Source organism: Varanus komodoensis, unplaced genomic scaffold, assembly GCF_004798865.1.
Source record: "Varanus komodoensis strain SLA01 unplaced genomic scaffold, ASM479886v1 scaffold1, whole genome shotgun sequence".
Lineage (NCBI taxonomy): Eukaryota > Metazoa > Chordata > Lepidosauria > Squamata > Varanidae > Varanus > Varanus komodoensis.
Window position 1 is genome coordinate 53,749,993 of NW_025335268.1, and position 18,352 is coordinate 53,768,344.

Here is an 18,352-nt window from a genome sequence, read left to right on the forward strand (position 1 = left end):
AATAAATTCTTTTGAGAATGAAATGTTAATAAGCCTGAAAGGTGTATGAAACATACCTGTAAGGAAAAAAGGTTTGTACGTGTCAGGTGTTTACCTCTAATCCCTTTCAGGGACAATATTAGTGCTCTCAGGTTTGAATAGCATAGTATGAGATGAAAATATAACAAAATAGAATAGGCAGGAATTTGATCACTTACTGGTATTGGCTGAACAGTCAGTAAGAGTCAGTTGTGACTGTGTGAAATCTGTGTTTTCCCAGTTATTGTGCATTGTGTGCCAGGAAAATGTGATATACCCACCACAGAATACTACCTTGTGGAAAGATGGCTTGCTGTCCTGCTACAGGAGTATGAACTGCACACATACTTTATAAGAATTTCAAAAGGCCTAAGATGGTTGTTTTCAAACTGTGCCCCTGGGCTTCTAAGAAATTGAGGAATTTTCATAGGTTCTCAGGGAAGGTGGTGAGAAAATTTAGAAGGAATGCTTTTGTCTACCATGGCCAGTCTTCTCCAGTGCACAGCCTAGATCACGCTTGAATATCTCAGTTTGTATGGGGTAATACCTGGGCTCAACAGGGTTAGGTGCTGCCCTGCACTAACAAGGAGTACATTCCATACCTTGCTAGGATGCATAGTTGTTTGTTTTTAGCATCTGCTATTCAGAGCTAACCTACCTCTGATCATGAAGATTTTAGTGACCTGGGTTGTATGATGGAGTGGGCTAATTGGGGCTTATTTAAACCATGATGAGCTCATTTTGGCAAGACTGAATATGCAACCCATACTCAGGAGAAGTCATTGTGCAGACCTGGCCATCAAGGGTTATTTGAGGGTCAAACAATCTTCAGTGTGTAATAAAGAACCCCAGGTGGTGTTGTATATTCAGAATGTCACATGGTACACACCATGGCTCTTCATGGGTAAAATACCCTATGGTAAGCTGGGTTATTCCTGAAAACTGACCATTTAATTGTAATAGCTAGATATGTCTGTCTTTGATAAATTTGTAATTCTTTAAAGGGGCCACAACTACATCTGGTGGTGAATTCCATACGCTAAGAATAATGTTATTTGAAGAACTATGTTTCTTTTGAGTGCCCTGAACCTATTTCCAATCAATTTCATTGGATGCTAATAAATTATAGTATTAAGAGTGGGGTAAAAAAAGTCTCACTTTCTGTTCTGTTCATTACATTATACATCTTCCTAATGTCTCCAAAAAGCATTGAATGCTTTCAGTTCTGCCTTCCCTAAGTTGGTGCTCTCCAGGGTGTTATAATTAACTCCCTTCATTTCCAGCCAATATCATCATTAGGCAGTTTATTTTTAATTCCTTTCTGAATAATTCCTGATAGCAAACTTAAGTTCTTACTGTCATTACTCATTGAATTTACATTATCAGAACCCTAAGATAGTTCTTGGATAGTCATGGCTAGTTCAGATCCTTTTAATGTGGAGTTAGGCTTAATTTCTCTAATGTATATCTGTAAACAGTTGGGGTAGAGAATTTGAAAATCATAGAACCATAGAGTAATAATTTTTAGTTGACATTTATGAAGGTTAAATAAGATGGTTTCCCCCCTAATTATACTTTGATGGGACCCTGATGGGAGTAATTGATATGTAAGAGTAAATAAATTGATTGAGAATTAAGAGAGAGTGTGTGAGATAATCTTCTCCATTGTCTATAGTGATTTTGCACCATTTCATTCATTCATTCATTCCATTTTATTTTCATACTGACCAGTAGCTGGAGCCTTTGGGCCATTCATCATAATTTTCAACAAGAAAACACAGCATGATAAAATGCACTATATCGTTTAAAATGTCAGTATAAAATAAAATAATAACCAAATGAAAACTAAAAGTAGTGCAAAGATTTCAAATAAACTAACAGATTTAAAATGACAGAAACTGAAAGACCAAAATGCCTGGGAAAATGAGTTCATCACTTGATGCCAAAAAGATTAAGTGACAGATGAGCCTCACTTATTAGTGCTACTTGTGCTGCAGTGATAAGCTGAGACATTTTCACATTGGCATAGTGCTAAAATTCTGTTGAAAAACATGATATAATATAATACAATATAATACAATATAATATAATATTTTATTATATTCCTCCCCTGCTGATCAGCCCAAAGGCTCCGTGGGTGGTTTACATCAAAATTGCAATAACTAATATAAAACACAGTGGGTGCCAGGTGCCCCTCTTTGGGGAACTGATTTTACAAATGGGGTGCCACAACTGAGAAGGCTCTTCCCACAGTAGCCACCTTCCTTGCTTTCTGTGGAGGAGTCTCTCAGGAGGACCTCCAGTGATGATCTCAGGGTTCAAGTAGGCTCATTTATTTATTATGTATACGGAAGGAGATGTTTCTTCAGATAACCTTCTCCCAAATGTTCAGGGCTTTAAATATTAATGTTAGCACTTTGAATCTGTATGACAGTACTGATGATAATATGGCAGTCATACCAAACCTTTTGTGTCAAGTTGTGTCAGACAACCATTTCCATTAACCTCAGTCACCATGGCCAGTGCCATCCAAAGCAGTTTATCCAAGTATATAGTTAAAAAACCTAACTAAGACTTATTTGCACCTGGAAAATATGGGAGCATTCTGTGAATAAAATCAATGATTTTCCAAAAAAAAAAAATTGCATTTTTAAAATTTAAATTGGATTTCTTTGATTTGTTGGATTTTTAAATTTTAATTTTTTTTAGTTTAAATTGATTTTTTTAATAAAATGCTTGAGGAAAAATCTATCTAAAATAGTTTTTTATTTAAGATACATTATAATCCAAAGGTTATTCATCATGAAATAAGAATTAGTTTTTAATTATGGAGCATGAGGCTGTATACTCATACATTGTTTAATTTTTTTTGGTAAATGTACTCTATTAAACTATTCACAATATCATGCTTCAGAGGTTTCTGTAAGATTATTGGGCAATTTTTCTGTCTAGAAGGTATTATCACAGATGCTTGGTTTTACAGTTCTCAGAATTGTGAATTTATGTCTGCAGACATCACATGCCTCTTCTTCACAGCAAAAGTATTATAAACATACAGAGTTGAGAAAAAAACCTTTATCTCATTGTTCCTTTGTAAATCTATGTACACAGAATCAACCCCTTACCTTTTAAGTGCCAAGTTTCAAAAAATTAAATGAGTAGAAGAAGATTGTGGAGAGTGGAATATATCTGCACAAGAGGAGGAAGGGGCAAGCAGTAAAAGGAAAGTGAAACGTTTTGAGCAGAATACTTCCCAGGTCTTTGGATTTTCTCTGAATAGCCTCAGGTTTATCATATTCTTTCTCTCAAGGAGAAAACCTATAATGGTTGCAGACTTTAAAAGAGACCCAGTCTAGGAATATTTTAATGAAGTTCTTCTACCTATGGGAAACACAGGCATGCCTCAGAATTATGTAGAAAACTATGATTTAAATCTAGTCTTACTAGTGATTTAAATCAAATCCATCTTATTCTGCTGCAAAACTTGTTTGAAGTCTAGGGATTTTTAAGTTGACTTCAGAGCAGGTATTCAGCAGTATGCCAATGCTAATACACAATAAAGCTTACAATGAATTTCAACTATATTTTCTACAGGAGCCAGCTAATGGCCAAATCTAATCTCTGATTTCCATTCAGTGACTGAATACTTTTAAAAACACTAAGAGCAGTCTCTCTGGCAATCCATATGGTTGCCTTGGAAACCTTTGTGTTATAATGCATGCCAATATTTTAAATAAAATACAATTTTAAAATAAATAATTGTCTTCCATCTATGATTTCTTTAATGAGGAATATAAGAGCTGGGAACCTTTTTCATATTTAGCTGAGAGAAAATCAATTGGAAGTAACAAGTAAATTGCATAGCATTTTTGACTTCCTGTTAGTTAATCATATATTCAGACTATGTGTTTGTCTAAGATAGCAATTATAACAGCAATTCTTGCTCAGGCATTCTTCTTTATAGTTGTAGGAGTGTCTTCTCTAAACACTTACAGCTGCAGAAGAGTAGTCAACATAAAAGAAAATAGTGGTCATAAATTATAACTCATGGCCATTGTTTGGACTGTGGTAGGCCTTTTGTCTCTCTTTTAGTGATAAATTATAAATGTTTTGTGCTCCAGTTTAACATTCCACAGTGTAATTGAAGGTAAGTGTTTCCATCTACCTCAGTAACACAAACATTGATAACAAGTTACAGTAGAGGACAATACATACTTCCAGTCTTTCCAAAAGTGTAGTAAGGAGTAGGGCAAATCTCCACAGTTCTGTAGTCTGAAACAGAATAAGCAAACAAGGTAGTATCTATGAATTGTCATACAAAGAGCAAAATCATAACATCTCCAGAAACATATTTTAAAAGTAACCAATCAAAATAAGATGGAATAAAAGATTTAAGGCTGTAAGCCTTATACTAAGATCCAACTGAATATTGAGGCTTTGTAAATATATACATACAGCAGGCTATACCAAGGACTCTGCTATCAAGCAATTTACATTTTACACAGAAGAATCCTAAACTGAATTCCCAGAAAGAGGTTTGTCATTAATGAAGTTTATTACCTTGGTTGGAGGTTATGATAAAACTGTAACTGTTCATAACTTCAGAATACTGTCCTGACTGTTATGATTTGCTAAACTTGTTTGGAACATAAGCAAACATTCTTTTCTCTTCCAGTATGCAATATACTGCTTTTGCAGATGTTTCTGAATGGTTCTTGAGAACATGATTTATAATAAGCATAGGAGGTCAATTTCTTTCATATCTATAGCATCCTTATGCACATAATTGAAATAAATTAAGATGAAGTAAATATCCTTTCATAACTTAAGTCTTCAGTCTAAGGGTTGCATAATGGATATTGGTAATTTTAGATATATTTGAACAGCATGAAATAGTGTAATAAAGGTCAATTTTTCCTATTTCATCATGTAGGTTATTGAACAATGTTATATCTTCCAGGCGCAGCTAGTGGATCTTAAATCAGAACTGACAGAAACGCGAGCTGAAAAAGCAGTGTTAGAAAAAGAGGTACATGATCAGCTACTGCAACTCCATGCTATTCAGCTTCAGCTCCATGCCAAAACTGGTCAGAATGTTGATTCAGGGGCAATAAAGGCAAAATTGGTAAGTATACTTGTTAAAAAGAAAATTTGCATTTTTACTGTAGAATTTATAATCTGATGTGTTCATAGAAAGTGTCTTCCACCTTTCCATTCTAGCATTTAGGACATGCAGTATCACACACACCCCTCATATGGTTTGTCTGCTTTATTTATTATGAAACTGTTAAAGCAACTATGTAGAGATGAAAGATGCATGGAATTTCACAACTTACATTCAGTATGCATAATATCTTATATGTGTTTCTCTGTGTAATTTTTTTTAACTTTTGCTAACTGCCCAGAGAACTTTCATTATTGGGTAGTAAAAATATAAATAAATGGGGAACTTTAACAGTAACTTTGATTTCAAGGAAGTTACTACTGATATATCAAAAGCAACAATGTTTTACAGTATCCGTATATCCTTTGTTGTATAATAGTATAGGAAAGACATAGAAATTTATTAGGGATGCTTGAAAAATCTCTAAGGTCTTGGAGAAGAAATTAAGGGGACAGGAAAAAGAGAGGAATGTTTTCGAAGTCTGGATTATTTTTACTGCTCAGGTTAAAATGTGAGCAGCAGAGGAATTCCTGTTCCAGCCCTCCAAACCCCATCTCCTTTGTCATCCCTTTACTTGGCAGCAGTCCTGAAGCAAAGCAATGGAAGCTTTTTCACCTGTTCACCAGTCTGTTCTGTATGATGTGGCTGATAGCATGATGAAACATCAAAGGGAGAGATTCTCTTGCCTCTTCTGTGCTGGGGGAACTGTGTTTGGGGACTGGAGAAGCATGAAAACTGGGGCAGTATTTTCCAAGCCCTCAAAACTGGCCTGGAAATATTTGCTTGGGTTTTCCATAGTCTTTTTTGGAAAAAAAAAGGGGGGGGGACAACTCAAAATTCCAAGCCTGTTCAAAAAGCGTCTCAAAGGCTTTCCCCATCTCTGGTTTTTATGAATATTTTTGTGCTTTTACTTACCTGCAATCTAAATAACAAAATAAGAAACAGTAAGTCTAGAAAGAGACTAAAGTTTCAATCCTGTCCCCGCTTGTATGGGAAAGTTGCACTGAACTCATTGGCACATACTTCTAAGTAGACATATATAGGGTTTCACTGTATGTCTAGTAAGTGGATCTCATTTCTTAGCAAACATGAAGACTGAAAATATGATTTTTACATTTCTTATTTGAATTGTTTAGATAAAATTTTATTGCAGGGATATAAGTACTGAACAGCTGGATAATAGCTTTCTAGGTGTTGGTTCAGTAATAGTTACCACTTCATCTATCTAGCGAAGTTAGTATATTAGCTAAATTCCAAGGTATCAGCTGTTTCTCACACAGCCAGATGTGGCAGATTACTGTACCTTCACCTAATGCACGGCCTGTTAAAATATTTGTGTCAGTATTTCTAATCATGAAACTTTTTTTCTCCTGTCCTAAGTCTGCCCCTTCTGTGGAAGACATGGTAAGTTCACTGGCTCCCTTTACCTGTGTATAAATTCAAAACAGCATAGTAGATCTATATAAAGTTGCACAGTTTGGCCTGAGTGTTCTATGCCAGTGAATTTTAGCTAGATTATTTCCTTTCCTTAGTTTTTTTAGCCAAGTATTTGTGCCTGTTCAGTGTTTCTATTGGATTTAATGCTTTTTTTCCAGCTGACATGCATGACTTTATTGCTTCTGTTAATTGCTATGACTAACTTGTGAATGTAGAAGTGACAGAATTGGATCTAAATGTTACAGGATAGTAAAAATCAACTATGGTCACTATCAAGAAATACAGGCAACTAACTCCAAAATGCACTCAAGCTTTGAAAATATATAGTTATGATATAGCAGTTAGCTGTTCAAAATCTAGGCAGTTGTGCAAGCTGAAGTAGTATCCTAAAATAGCTTTCTTATTTTTGTTCAGCATCACAGCATTGTAAGTTTTCTTATACATTGTGTGAAGAATGTTTAAAACTTCTTTGTGTACTGTTATTTGATAGTACAATAGGTAGCGTTTCTTCCTAGCAGACCCTTAGTAGTGTATGTCTAAAGCCAGTTGCTCAATGTTATATATTAGTTCTGGATGCCTTGATTGACCTGCAGAAATTCCAAGCCAAAATAGTTCATGCAAGAACTTAAATCCTATAATTTCTTATTTTCAGATTATTTATTCCAATAATGTATTAGCTACCTTTTAGGGTAAATCATCCCAAGGCAGTGCACAGAAGTTAAAAATCACAAAACAACAATCAAAAAAAGAATATTTAAAGTTAAAACCAAAAATATAGGTGCTTACAAATATTACTTGAATATAAACAATCAGATTTGGTTAAAATCTATGGAGTCTTTCCTTTTACATATGAAATGCTTGATTGTGTGTAGTTAAGATCTGCTACCATGTATCTGTTTGAAAAGGAAAAAATCCATTGCTGCTTCTTGTGAGCCAAAGTCTAGATGATCTCTATTTTTTGTCTTCCATTAATATCTTATAAAAGCACTCTCATGCTTTGTCTCCTTGTGTTGTTACCTTTTAATTCTAAATTCTTAAGTCTTTCTTTGACATTTCTTTCCTCTGGCAAATGAGTTAAGAAAGATGTTTACAATTCTGGATTAAGTACACTGGATATTTTTCTGTGTGAAAAAAGTGAAGGAAAAACAAACTGTATTTTAATGCTTATTATAGCTATAAAAATATATAACTGTTTTTCTGTTCACTTTTTTTAACCATCTGATTGCTTATCTAGTATTATTTAGTGTACTTTCAATAATTAATATGATGTTGTATTATACTCAATCAAATGCTGTCTTACCAGAATAATTTCACAGGATTATAACTTGCAAGTAGCTATCTCCTTCTGAACAAGAAGCTTTCCAGGCTTGCAACATAAATTGCAATACAGAAAGAGATGTAGGTACTTGTACATCTTGTACAAAAAACATTTTTGTGTGGTTTTTTTTTTTTTGTTTATGTGCGCATTTGCAGGACTGTTTTGTAAATGCATATCTTCCCAAGCTAAGTATTTCTGATGCAGAAAAGTTAGCATGAAATAAGACTACAGTTATGTTTTATGACTTTTTCTGTGAGAGTAAGGAATCAGTGATATGTTTGCAGTTTTCATGTCTGCTTTCTAGGCTTGTGACTAAGCTAACAAGACTTTTAATTTGCTAGGAGAGAGAACTTGAAGCCAACAAAAAAGAAAAAGTGAAAGAAGCTCAACTTGAAGCTGAAGTGAAGTTGCTTAGGAAGGAGAATGAGGCGCTTCGTCGACACATAGCTGTACTCCAGGCAGAAGTGTATGGAGCAAGACTTGCAGCCAAATATTTAGATAAAGAGCTAGCAGGAAGGTGTGTAAAATGAAATTAAAATCAGTCACTTTTAATGGAATTTTGAATCAGAATAGATGTATACGGCTTAAAACATGCCTTACCTTGCTTTACAGTGTAGAATATATATTGAAATTGCTCTAAAAACCACCACTGGTGGGAGAAGATGACCATAATGTACAAGGGTGTCTCTAAGGGGATGGGACCTTTACATAAGGGAAAGCTGTGGAAGAATATTGTATGATTTTCTTGCTACTACTAGTGTAATGACTTCAGCTGCAGTTGCACTTTAAAGGCCTTTGAGAATACAGGACCAAGAAAGCAAAAGAGTTGTGCAGCTTTCAAGTTCATATGTATTATGTTCTTTTATTATTTTGCAGGGTTCAGCAAATTCAATTGCTAGGCAGAGATATGAAAGGACCTGCACACGATAAACTCTGGAACCAGCTAGAAGCTGAAATCCATCTGCACCGACACAAAACTGTGATAAGAGCATGTCGGGGTCGCAATGACCTAAAGCGACCCATGCAAGCACCCCCAGGACATGTGAGCACTTGTCAACAAACAGTTTGTACCTTAGAAAGCTATACTGAATGTAGTCATACATCCCTTTCAATTCAGGGATATTCTTCTTTGGTTTGGAGTAGTTTAGCCAAAATCATTCCTTCTAAGTTAAATTGCAGTATTTTTATTACAATGAGTATAAAGTCTGCATACTTCTTTTTGTTCCCAGGCCAATACAACACTCATGCTTTAAGCTGCTGAAAAGTTGATGTACATATTTAGAACCTGAGGAATAATTGATAGTCTCTGTTGGAGTATAGAATAGATGAATCCTTAAATTAAGTGACTTAAATAAAAGGTATTCAACGATGAAAGCTGCCAAGCTTATACATTATCTGTCAGCTTCCCTGAACATTCAGAGTAATTGCCGTCTCTTCAAAATAGGTTACTTCCTGTAACAGTCTCATTTTATAGATGTCAAAATATTAATTAGGCATCTTACTTTAAACTTTTTGAGTGCAACATATTCTGAAAATGGCATTATACATTTATCACCTATCATCACCATCATCATCATCTCTTCTATACCTTCCAATAGATTAAGCTGGTTCTCTCTTCCATTTTATGCTCACAATAACCTTGTGGAGTAGGCTAAGCAGAGATATAGTGTCCAAACTAAAGTTACCAGTGAACTTTATGGCTGAGCAGAGATGGGGAGTCCATCCAGTCTAGTGGTCTTGTCTTCTTCACAATATACAAAACCTTTCTAGGATCCTGAATCTGAAAGTTCCTGTGCTATGGTGCTGGAGTATAGGATTCCTCTTAGAACTCCTAGTGCCAATACAAAGGCACCTTACATTTGTTAAATTTATCTGTAACCTACCTATTTCTGAAATCAAGCTCCCAAAGTTACTTACAAAATTTCCTATTGGTATGCCATTGCAGGGGTTCTCTTGTAAGGGGAGATGATGGTGGGACCACTGCCAGCCTCTCATACTCCATCTGAAAAGTAGCTAGAATTGCTTGTCTCAGAACAGCCTTGTGGCTACTGTAGCAAGCTTTTTTCTTTGTTTTTAGTGCAACAGACCTGTTTAGTACTGCTTATCTTGAAGCCCTTGCAGCTGCAGTACAAACCTTTACTGCAACAACTAGAGCCTTGGGTAGAAATGATGTGCACATGTATTTATTAAGAATAAGTAATGTCCATGGTGATTTCTTATGGTGGACAGACCTTGCCCAGTTCTTTATTTTGAGATAAAGTATTTCGCTTGGATTCATGGTTATTAGTGATAAGGTGCTTTCTAAAACTCTTAATAAAAAATCTTGGGTGTGGGCAGATCCAGATAAAATCATGTCAGAAAAGAGTTCCAGCAGTGCTATAGTAACTCTTATTCGCTGTCCTGTGACTCTTTTGAAAATGTTAAGAAATGTTTTCAAAATCATGTATAATTTTTTAAAAACTAGAATCCAGATTCCTTGAAGAAAAGTCAAGGTGTTGGTCCAATCAGAAAAGTGCTTTTGGTGAAAGAAGATCATGAAGGATTGGGCATTTCAATAACGGTAATATTTGAATTTATTTTTCTGTTCCCAGGATTAATTGACCAAGTTCACACGATCAAAGTAAACCACTGTTTTTCAAAATTCCAATGGCTTATTTAAATTGCAGCACATTTCCTTCATTACTGCCCAGGCACAGCTTGTTGTCTGAACCCAGGCAGCATGGTATATTGGAGAGGGAAACAAACCTCTAATAATCCTTGGGATGTTCTAGGGTTACCGGAGGGTTATTTCCCCCCTCCAACAAACCATGCCATCTAAGTTCGGTTGACCTGACAAGCTGTGCCTGGTGGTGAGTACTGAACATTTGGCCAATATGCACAGTGATTTAAATAGACCACTGTGGCATAAATAAATACTCTACCATGGCTTATTTTCATCATATGAACTGACCAACTTCTGACATCATTATTATTGTTGTTGTTGTTGTTGGCCAACTTCAGACATAATGAACAAGCCACGGTGGAAACCTTGTGTGGTATGGCTTTCTGTTATGTCTGAACCCAGGAACCATGGTGAACTTGGTAAGGATGGTTTTTGTTGACTGTGCAGAGAAACAAAGGCTTATTGTATGGTTTCTACACTTCACTGTTGTTTGTTTTATGTGGTCCCCTGCATTCCGGACCTTCACCGCTTTATGTTCAAACAGCCAGCCAGAAAATATTCCTAGGTAGATGCCTACATGCGCTCCCTTGGCACACTCCCTCTGTCCCTTGCACAGGTGCTGCATATGCTGATGCCTTCTGTGTGCCTGCTGCAGGGGGCAGGGGGCAGCCCCTAGCAGCATGTGCAAATCTTGTGCATGGGTGTTTGTGTACATGTTTGCAGTGTGAGGGGGAAAAGATGCGGGTGGGTGTGCTTGCATGTTGACACAGAACAAGGTAGTAGCAGGGAGTGTGACAGCAGAACTCTAGTGATTTGGCAATCGCTTCACTAAGCAGCAGAAAAAATCTCCAGTGCCAGCTGGCTGAGGCCATGCGTAGGGGAGCATGCGGGCCAGTGAGGGAGAGGCAAGTGATGCAGGCGGGAGCAGCCTGTGCCGGGAAAGATTTGCAGCTGCAAGTGCTCATGGGACAGCAGCTTCATTTGGAGGAAAGATGGAGAAGGGTGAAAACCACTCATGCATGGAAATCAAATGCCTGTCTGAACCCAGGATCCAAGGTAGGGTACTGTGCAGTAAGATGAGCACATGTCAGGTTTAGCATTATGCATGAATGCAGCCACTGTATGCTGACAAGCTGTTTACATTTTCTTTTGCATAGTGTGTGTCACACTGGCCCATGTTATCTATGTTTCTTATACTGTTACAAAAGCCACTGAAAGTACTTAGATCTTTCATGACATTTCTGTGACTACTCCGCTGTAAATAATTTACAAACTGCACTATGTGTAACATTTATAGAATGAAAAATCGTTTATCTTCCTGTTTCTTGGATAATTGCATGAATTCAATTTTTAAAAAATGTTATAGTAAAAGCATCTACAATGTTAGGCAATAGACTATTTTGGAACTTCCTAATTGTTAAATATTTTTGCTGTAGGGTGGAAAGGAGCATGGTGTTCCCATCCTAATCTCCGAAATTCACCCAGGTCAGCCTGCCGATAGATGTGGTGGTCTACACGTTGGAGATGCCATTTTGGCAGTAAATGGAGTTAATTTGAGAGATGCCAAACATAAAGAAGCTGTAACTATTCTTTCCCAGCAGGTATTTTAATTCATTAATGCTGGACTGTTAATATATGAACATGCTTCTGGTTGCTTTTTCCATATTCTTTTGGGTGGTGCATCCCTTATGAGAGGGAAGCTTTATTTGCTATTGGAAAGTTATCATATGCAAGATACAACAGGCCTTCTAAGTGAAGGCCTTGGTCTATTTTTACAGGCAAAAATCTTGTTAGATAATAGTTGGAGTTTCTCAAACTTTCCTTATTAACATTTTCTAAAATACCATATTTATACATATTTATTTATTTTGCCTGCAAAATAAGGCCTGTCATATCTTGCATATGAAAACTTTCCAATAACAAATACAGCTTCCCTCTCATAAAAGAATTCTACAGAGTTCCAAGTACAGAGCATAACATCTAGACTAATGATGAAACCGAGAAGGTTTTTCAGGTTCACATATAAAGCTTACTGCATTGTACAAAACAGAAACTAAAGCTGGGCATAGTCTGTGCATTTTAGGTCTTAATTTATGGTCAGAGAAAGCCAACTTTCCAAGTTTTCTTATTTCAGCAAAGATTCTATTAGCTAATACGTTAAATAGGCATATTCTAAAAGACATGTACTTCAGTCCAGCTTTTATTTTATGTTAATATTTCTTTACTAATCTGTCATGTACTTTAATGACTCATTACGCTCAACACTCATTGCTCAATGTGTTTACACTTAAACTGTTGTGCAGCAAAAGAGGAGGCGTGGATGAGATGAAGGGAAGCTGCAGGGTGGCAAATGAGAAAACTCTTATGGAGCTGATGACAAGTCACTCTCCCTGAAGTGGCCTGCCTTGTGGCTGCTTTGGTACAATGTAAACAGTCATGTTTGGTTTTGTACTGGTATAAATAGAATATACTTTATTACAATTTTATAGTTATCATTCAAGTCCGAATTTTCTCTCTTTCTTGGATGGTTTATTCTTAGAAAGAACATGATACTAATTTTCTATTCCAGAGAGGGGAAATTGAATTTGAAGTTGTGTATGTTGCTCCAGAAGTAGACTCTGATGATGAAAATGTAGAGTATGAGGATGAGAGTGGACATCGTTATCGTCTGTATCTTGATGAATTGGAGGAAGGTGGAAATTCTGTTTCTAATAGAAAAGACGGAAGTGGAGATGTCAAGCCAATGCAAGGTAAAACATTTAAAAATGCAATTAAGATAAACATTCAAGTTATACTTCATATAAAGGCTTTGTACATCATTTAATTAGTCTTGTTTCACGCTTGAATTTTAGTAAATTTTACTTTTTGAAATGCATCTTGCAGTGCCGTCCTTGACTTGGCTTTTCCAATGTACTTAAGATGGAAAGGATCACTACTCATGGTATCATTTCAGTATCACCAAGCATGTTCTTGGCAAATAGAATGGCTGATATATTTAGGGTTGGGTGGCCATTTTAAGCTTTCCTCTGCTCTTTTGCCAGAATATTGCCATGTTTTCCTGTAGGTTGATAAAGCAGATTCTGATTTTGATTTTGCCTCACTAGAACTTGGCAGATGGTGATCTTTGCTTTATTCTATGTAGGTGAACTTGTAGTTGGCTTGTGGTAATTTATGTAAAAATAAATGATTAGAAGCCTTGTTTTTGGCTCTTTCTGTATATTTACCCCCATTCCCAGATTTTTAGGAATGATTGTGCTTCACCCAGCAAGAATGTGGGATGTGCCTCTAAGTTTGTAAATCGTAAGATTCTACAACTAATCATAGTATCTTTTCTCTTTGGCAGTGTTTGATAAGAAAGCAAGTATTGACAGTCATGAAAATGGAGACCTAGGAAATTCAATTGAAACAGAAGAGACTGTGTCTAAACTAGCCCACTCTGCTGAGAGCTTAGCCTAAAAAGTCCTACCCCTAAATCATCAACAGAACTGGTCCTTTCTTTAAGATGGGTTGTGTAGACTGGTCTACATTATATATGCCACAGAAAGTTCAAAAAGAAAAAAGACTAAAGTAAAGGGAAACTGTGTAACTGTTACCTGAAAAAACCCTGTTCTGTTGATTACCTCAGGGCTTCGTTACGAGCAAATCAAAATGTGTAAACTTCCCATTTTTCTAAGAAGTTGCATGTCAAATGAATTTCCCATTCAATGATAAGCACCAAAGCATGTTGTTTCCAAAGGTTTTCCTTGAATCTTACTTTGGATTGTGTTTATGATAAAAGGTATAGAATGATGTGGAAGAAGTTTGACATCTTTTTCCCCTAATAGCAAAAAACAAAAAAAGGGAAAAAGCATCTATTTCCTAGAGAAATAGCCTTCAGCTGTCATAGACAGAGGGCATGAGTTCTCTGTGGTGTATTCCTGACTTTGTTAACTGGTTATTTTAAGTGTGTCTTAACTGGTTATTTTAAGTGCATCTTGTCAAAGAAAGGTGAACAGGAAAAAGTCACTTCATGTTTTTTACAATATACAAACATCCGTTTTCCTTATAAACATCCATGCAAAACATTTTGATTGCTAAATATTTATTGTGACGTTCTATGAATTGGGCCTCAAGTGATCTGTTCATAGATGAATTTTCTTTCAGCATTATATAATGCATTGGGTGTCATTCAAATATTTATGCTTCCTTGCCAATCAATGCTGGATTCAAAATCTTCTCCAAATGTATTGAATTGCATTCTGTTTATTAATTTTTAAAGGCAAAATTAGTATAAAATTGGCCAGCTGAAATTATGTATGCCGTTTAGTCTTTCATGGGGCTGTCATACATTGGAATCATTGGGTGGGTATCACTCTGTACACTGGTTTGAGTTGGATTTGGGTAGCTAATTCTTCCCACTGCACCTTGTTAGAGTCACCACACAGTGTTATCTGCATAACCCTGGTTGTTTGAAGGAATCCAGTAGATTTATGAATCAGCTGTACTCCTGACAATCTGTAAAAATCTGGCTTTTTCAAAACGCACTAACATTTAACCCTTTCAACAATCCAGTTTCACACATCTCTCCCCCACATTATCGGTGACTGCAGAGGTTGCTGTGCATTGGAATGGAAATGCCCATGCAAATATACTCTTAGCTATAATTTTGTTTGGGAGGAAATACTCTTTTACGGGCATGATTTTATGAGAGGTCCTAAGAATGGCAACTCAAGTCTTTCTATTAACATTCTCTATTAGAGCAGCAGACTCATGAGACTTTTGGCATGATAAGATGAGAAGGAGCCATTGAACACGTAAGCATTGAATCTGTAGTAAAATAGTCTTATGATGGCTTCAGCAAAAACGGTCCCCTGCTTTTTGAAAATGTCCAAGTTACTGCGAGAACAATTGACCACAATATCACTGCTTTAAAACTATTGCTGATGGCTCTGCCCACATGGCGGCATAGCTGTCTGTAAGCTCCAGTCACACAGTTAGTTGAGAATTGTTACACACTGGGAACAAGGTTGTAGCAACTTTTTGGTGTCTCATGTTGGGAGCTTATAGACCATGAGCCTTCCATGTGGTTAAAGCTCTTGTGGAAAGAATTCTCTGGTTATGATTGTGAGGTATATATAGTTGCAATGCAATGCCCGCCACATAAATGGAATGCTTGTGGTACCAGGGTTGTGGTAGGCATCGCTTCGCCACGCTATGTGAAGAGGGTCATGTGAATTTCCCCTAGACAAATGGAAGTCAGTACATTGTATATCTGGCAGGGATGGTTTTGGCACTGTTCAGGATCAGCTACCAAATTTGTTACATTACAACTGGACTGTATTTGTGTTTTGTTTTGTTTTTTTAAAGAAAACCCGTAATATTACAAAATGGCTCATCTGAAAGGTCCAAGGCATTTTTATAGTACATTGATATTAAGGGGGCTGTCTTGGCTAGGTCCTATCTACTGGGGGATGTGTGTGTGTGTGTGTGTGTGTGTGTGTGTGTACACATACACATGTATCTTATAAGAATGCACATTTTCCATATGCAAACACTTAAAACCATGTAATAGCTTTTATTATTATAGGATAAAGCATGAAATGCCTGCCCTTCATTGCCTGTTTTGCAGGCCATTAAACTGTCACATGTAAAGATGTATTTTGAGAGTGGAAATAATGTAAAATGAAACTTTGTAAGGTGTTTTTCTATAGAATGTACATAAATGGAAAAAGTGAAAGCCCTTTAGCGTAATGTCAGTTAACCTAATGTTTAATGCTAAAAATGTTGTGTTGTAGAACACATTTAAACTTGTCTCTTCTAGATGCACTATATATGTTTATAGAGATCTTAAAAATGTAAATACTTTATGCAAAAAATGCTATTTATAAATTCTTTAACTGTTGCTCATAAATAATTTTTGTGTGTCATTCCACTCACTTGCTCATGAAAATGTATTTCATTTGCAGTAATTTTTTATAGCTGCTCCTTTAATACTGCATATTATTAAATACTGTTAAAGTAATGTTGCAGTAGTAATACTGCATATTATTAAATACTGTAATACTATCTCCAAGGAAAACCAAGTCTTTGAAGCAAGCAATGAAGATGGAAACAACACATTGTCCAATGTTCACGAATGTGCCTTTGCCTGTCATCTAAGGCAATGAAGAAGTGCATGTAATTTTCTGGAGTATTTTGTAAATAATATTTCACCATGTAATCCTTTATCCAGGTATCCTTTTATTTTTCATTACAGAATTGAGTTATCCCTTTACACTGGTCCTTCATACGAGAAGGAACAGATGCCCCTTTCGGGAGTTTGAGTGAAAGTGGGGAGCTTAACGTGGGCAGGCCAGAATACAGGGCACAACTCAAAAGTCCCCATGTATGCTTGGTTTTGCTGAATGAGGTTTGAAGCCCTCTTCACGATAGGTGTCAAATGTGTGCAAGTCTGAAGCAAAGCCACCCCACGTTAGGGATGCTGGGAGTGGGGATGGTGTAAGCATTCCCCTTTCCAGTTGAAGCCTGCATGCCTTTGCTCAAACTCTTGAATAGGGTTGTGGAGTGATTTATGTCTCTGAGTGGGACTTGCTTAGGAGGACATGGCTTTTGCACACTCTTTATGTGCAGCAGAAATGACCTTAGTCTCTCCTTCAGAATGAACCTTTCAGTGTTCTCTCCATTTATGGGCTGATTCCTGGAATGTTGAATTGTAAGCTTTTGCAAGAAAGCCTTGTATCTCTCTCTACTTTCTTGTTAATAGTATTCCAGAGATTCTACATATGGATTATATTCGGGAGAACAGATTGTCTCCTCTGAAGCCCCAGAAGCATGTGCCCTTTCACATCATAATACTGTTGTTCTGTCACAAGTGACAAAAATGCAGATGTTGTTTTGCCCTCATTGCATTTGCATAACTGCAGTATTTATTAAAATCAGGCTTCTCCTGAAGTTTTTCTTGGTACTATGTTGTTCTTCATGTGATAGTATTATTGAAAATGCATCACTGGGTTATGTCCACACTCACAGACAAGCAGCAGCGAAAGAGACGCACTCTGACCACCACCATTGCTAGTTCCTCTAGACACACTTGGGGAAGCCTGGAACTTTTGAAATGTTGCTCTGATACAATGGATGTGATTGCACAACCTACAAGACTGTCAATGGTAACATGTCAGGCTTGTTGGATATCGCTTGTAAACTCAATGTTTTTTTCTTTCTACTTTGCTAATAAAATGAAAGATTCAGCCTGCTGTTTCCAAGAGCCAGATGAGTTTAGATTTGTGGGGCTTGCAGGAAAAGTCAGTATGAACTCTTTGTTTGGTTTAAGTTTATCATTAAAAAGCATTTGTATTTTACATTTTAAGTAGACATCACTGTTTTTTCCGGCATCAGTCTAAACCCGAACCCTTGCAATTTTGAAGGTGACAGAAGCTTGGTACAAAGGAAGGCCCCTGCAATACTAGGAAACTAGATTTCAGATGGTTGAAAGCAGAAGTAACTAAGTCTTGGAGGAATGTAAGGCTGAACTGGCAATTGGCATTTTGTTTATCAGAAAGGCATTTTCTCCAGTGTGGTTGTTTTGTATAACATAGGAACAGACATGACACAGATATTTTGATAGGCATATGCATGGTGCAATATCCAGATTTTGTTTGTGTAATCTCTGCAAATATTCTGTTGGTGTCAGTCTAGCAGAAGATACAAGAGCTTCACAGCATATGCTACTGAAGCTGAAGTTGATTTTGTTTGCTTGCACATATACAGCATTGCA

General features: G+C 36.6%; 1 protein-coding gene across 2 annotated transcripts in view; it reads left to right on the forward strand.

Annotated features, from left to right (window-relative positions):
- The window catches only part of GOPC (golgi associated PDZ and coiled-coil motif containing), a 21,796-nt gene extending 3,860 nt beyond the window's left edge, over positions 1 to 17,936 (forward strand). Inside the window, exons 2-9 of one of the 2 annotated variants that reach the window (XM_044425893.1) lie at positions 4,979 to 5,143; positions 6,563 to 6,586; positions 8,279 to 8,454; positions 8,814 to 8,979; positions 10,402 to 10,497; positions 12,036 to 12,200; positions 13,169 to 13,349; positions 13,943 to 17,936. In XM_044425893.1, coding sequence (XP_044281828.1) covers positions 4,979 to 5,143; positions 6,563 to 6,586; positions 8,279 to 8,454; positions 8,814 to 8,979; positions 10,402 to 10,497; positions 12,036 to 12,200; positions 13,169 to 13,349; positions 13,943 to 14,055 — 1,086 coding nt within the window. In that variant the 3' untranslated portion in view covers positions 14,056 to 17,936. The remainder of the gene's footprint in view (positions 1 to 4,978; positions 5,144 to 6,562; positions 6,587 to 8,278; positions 8,455 to 8,813; positions 8,980 to 10,401; positions 10,498 to 12,035; positions 12,201 to 13,168; positions 13,350 to 13,942) is intronic. The other variant, XM_044425902.1, reaches the window with a different exon arrangement.
- Positions 17,937 to 18,352: the final 416 nt, after the last annotated feature.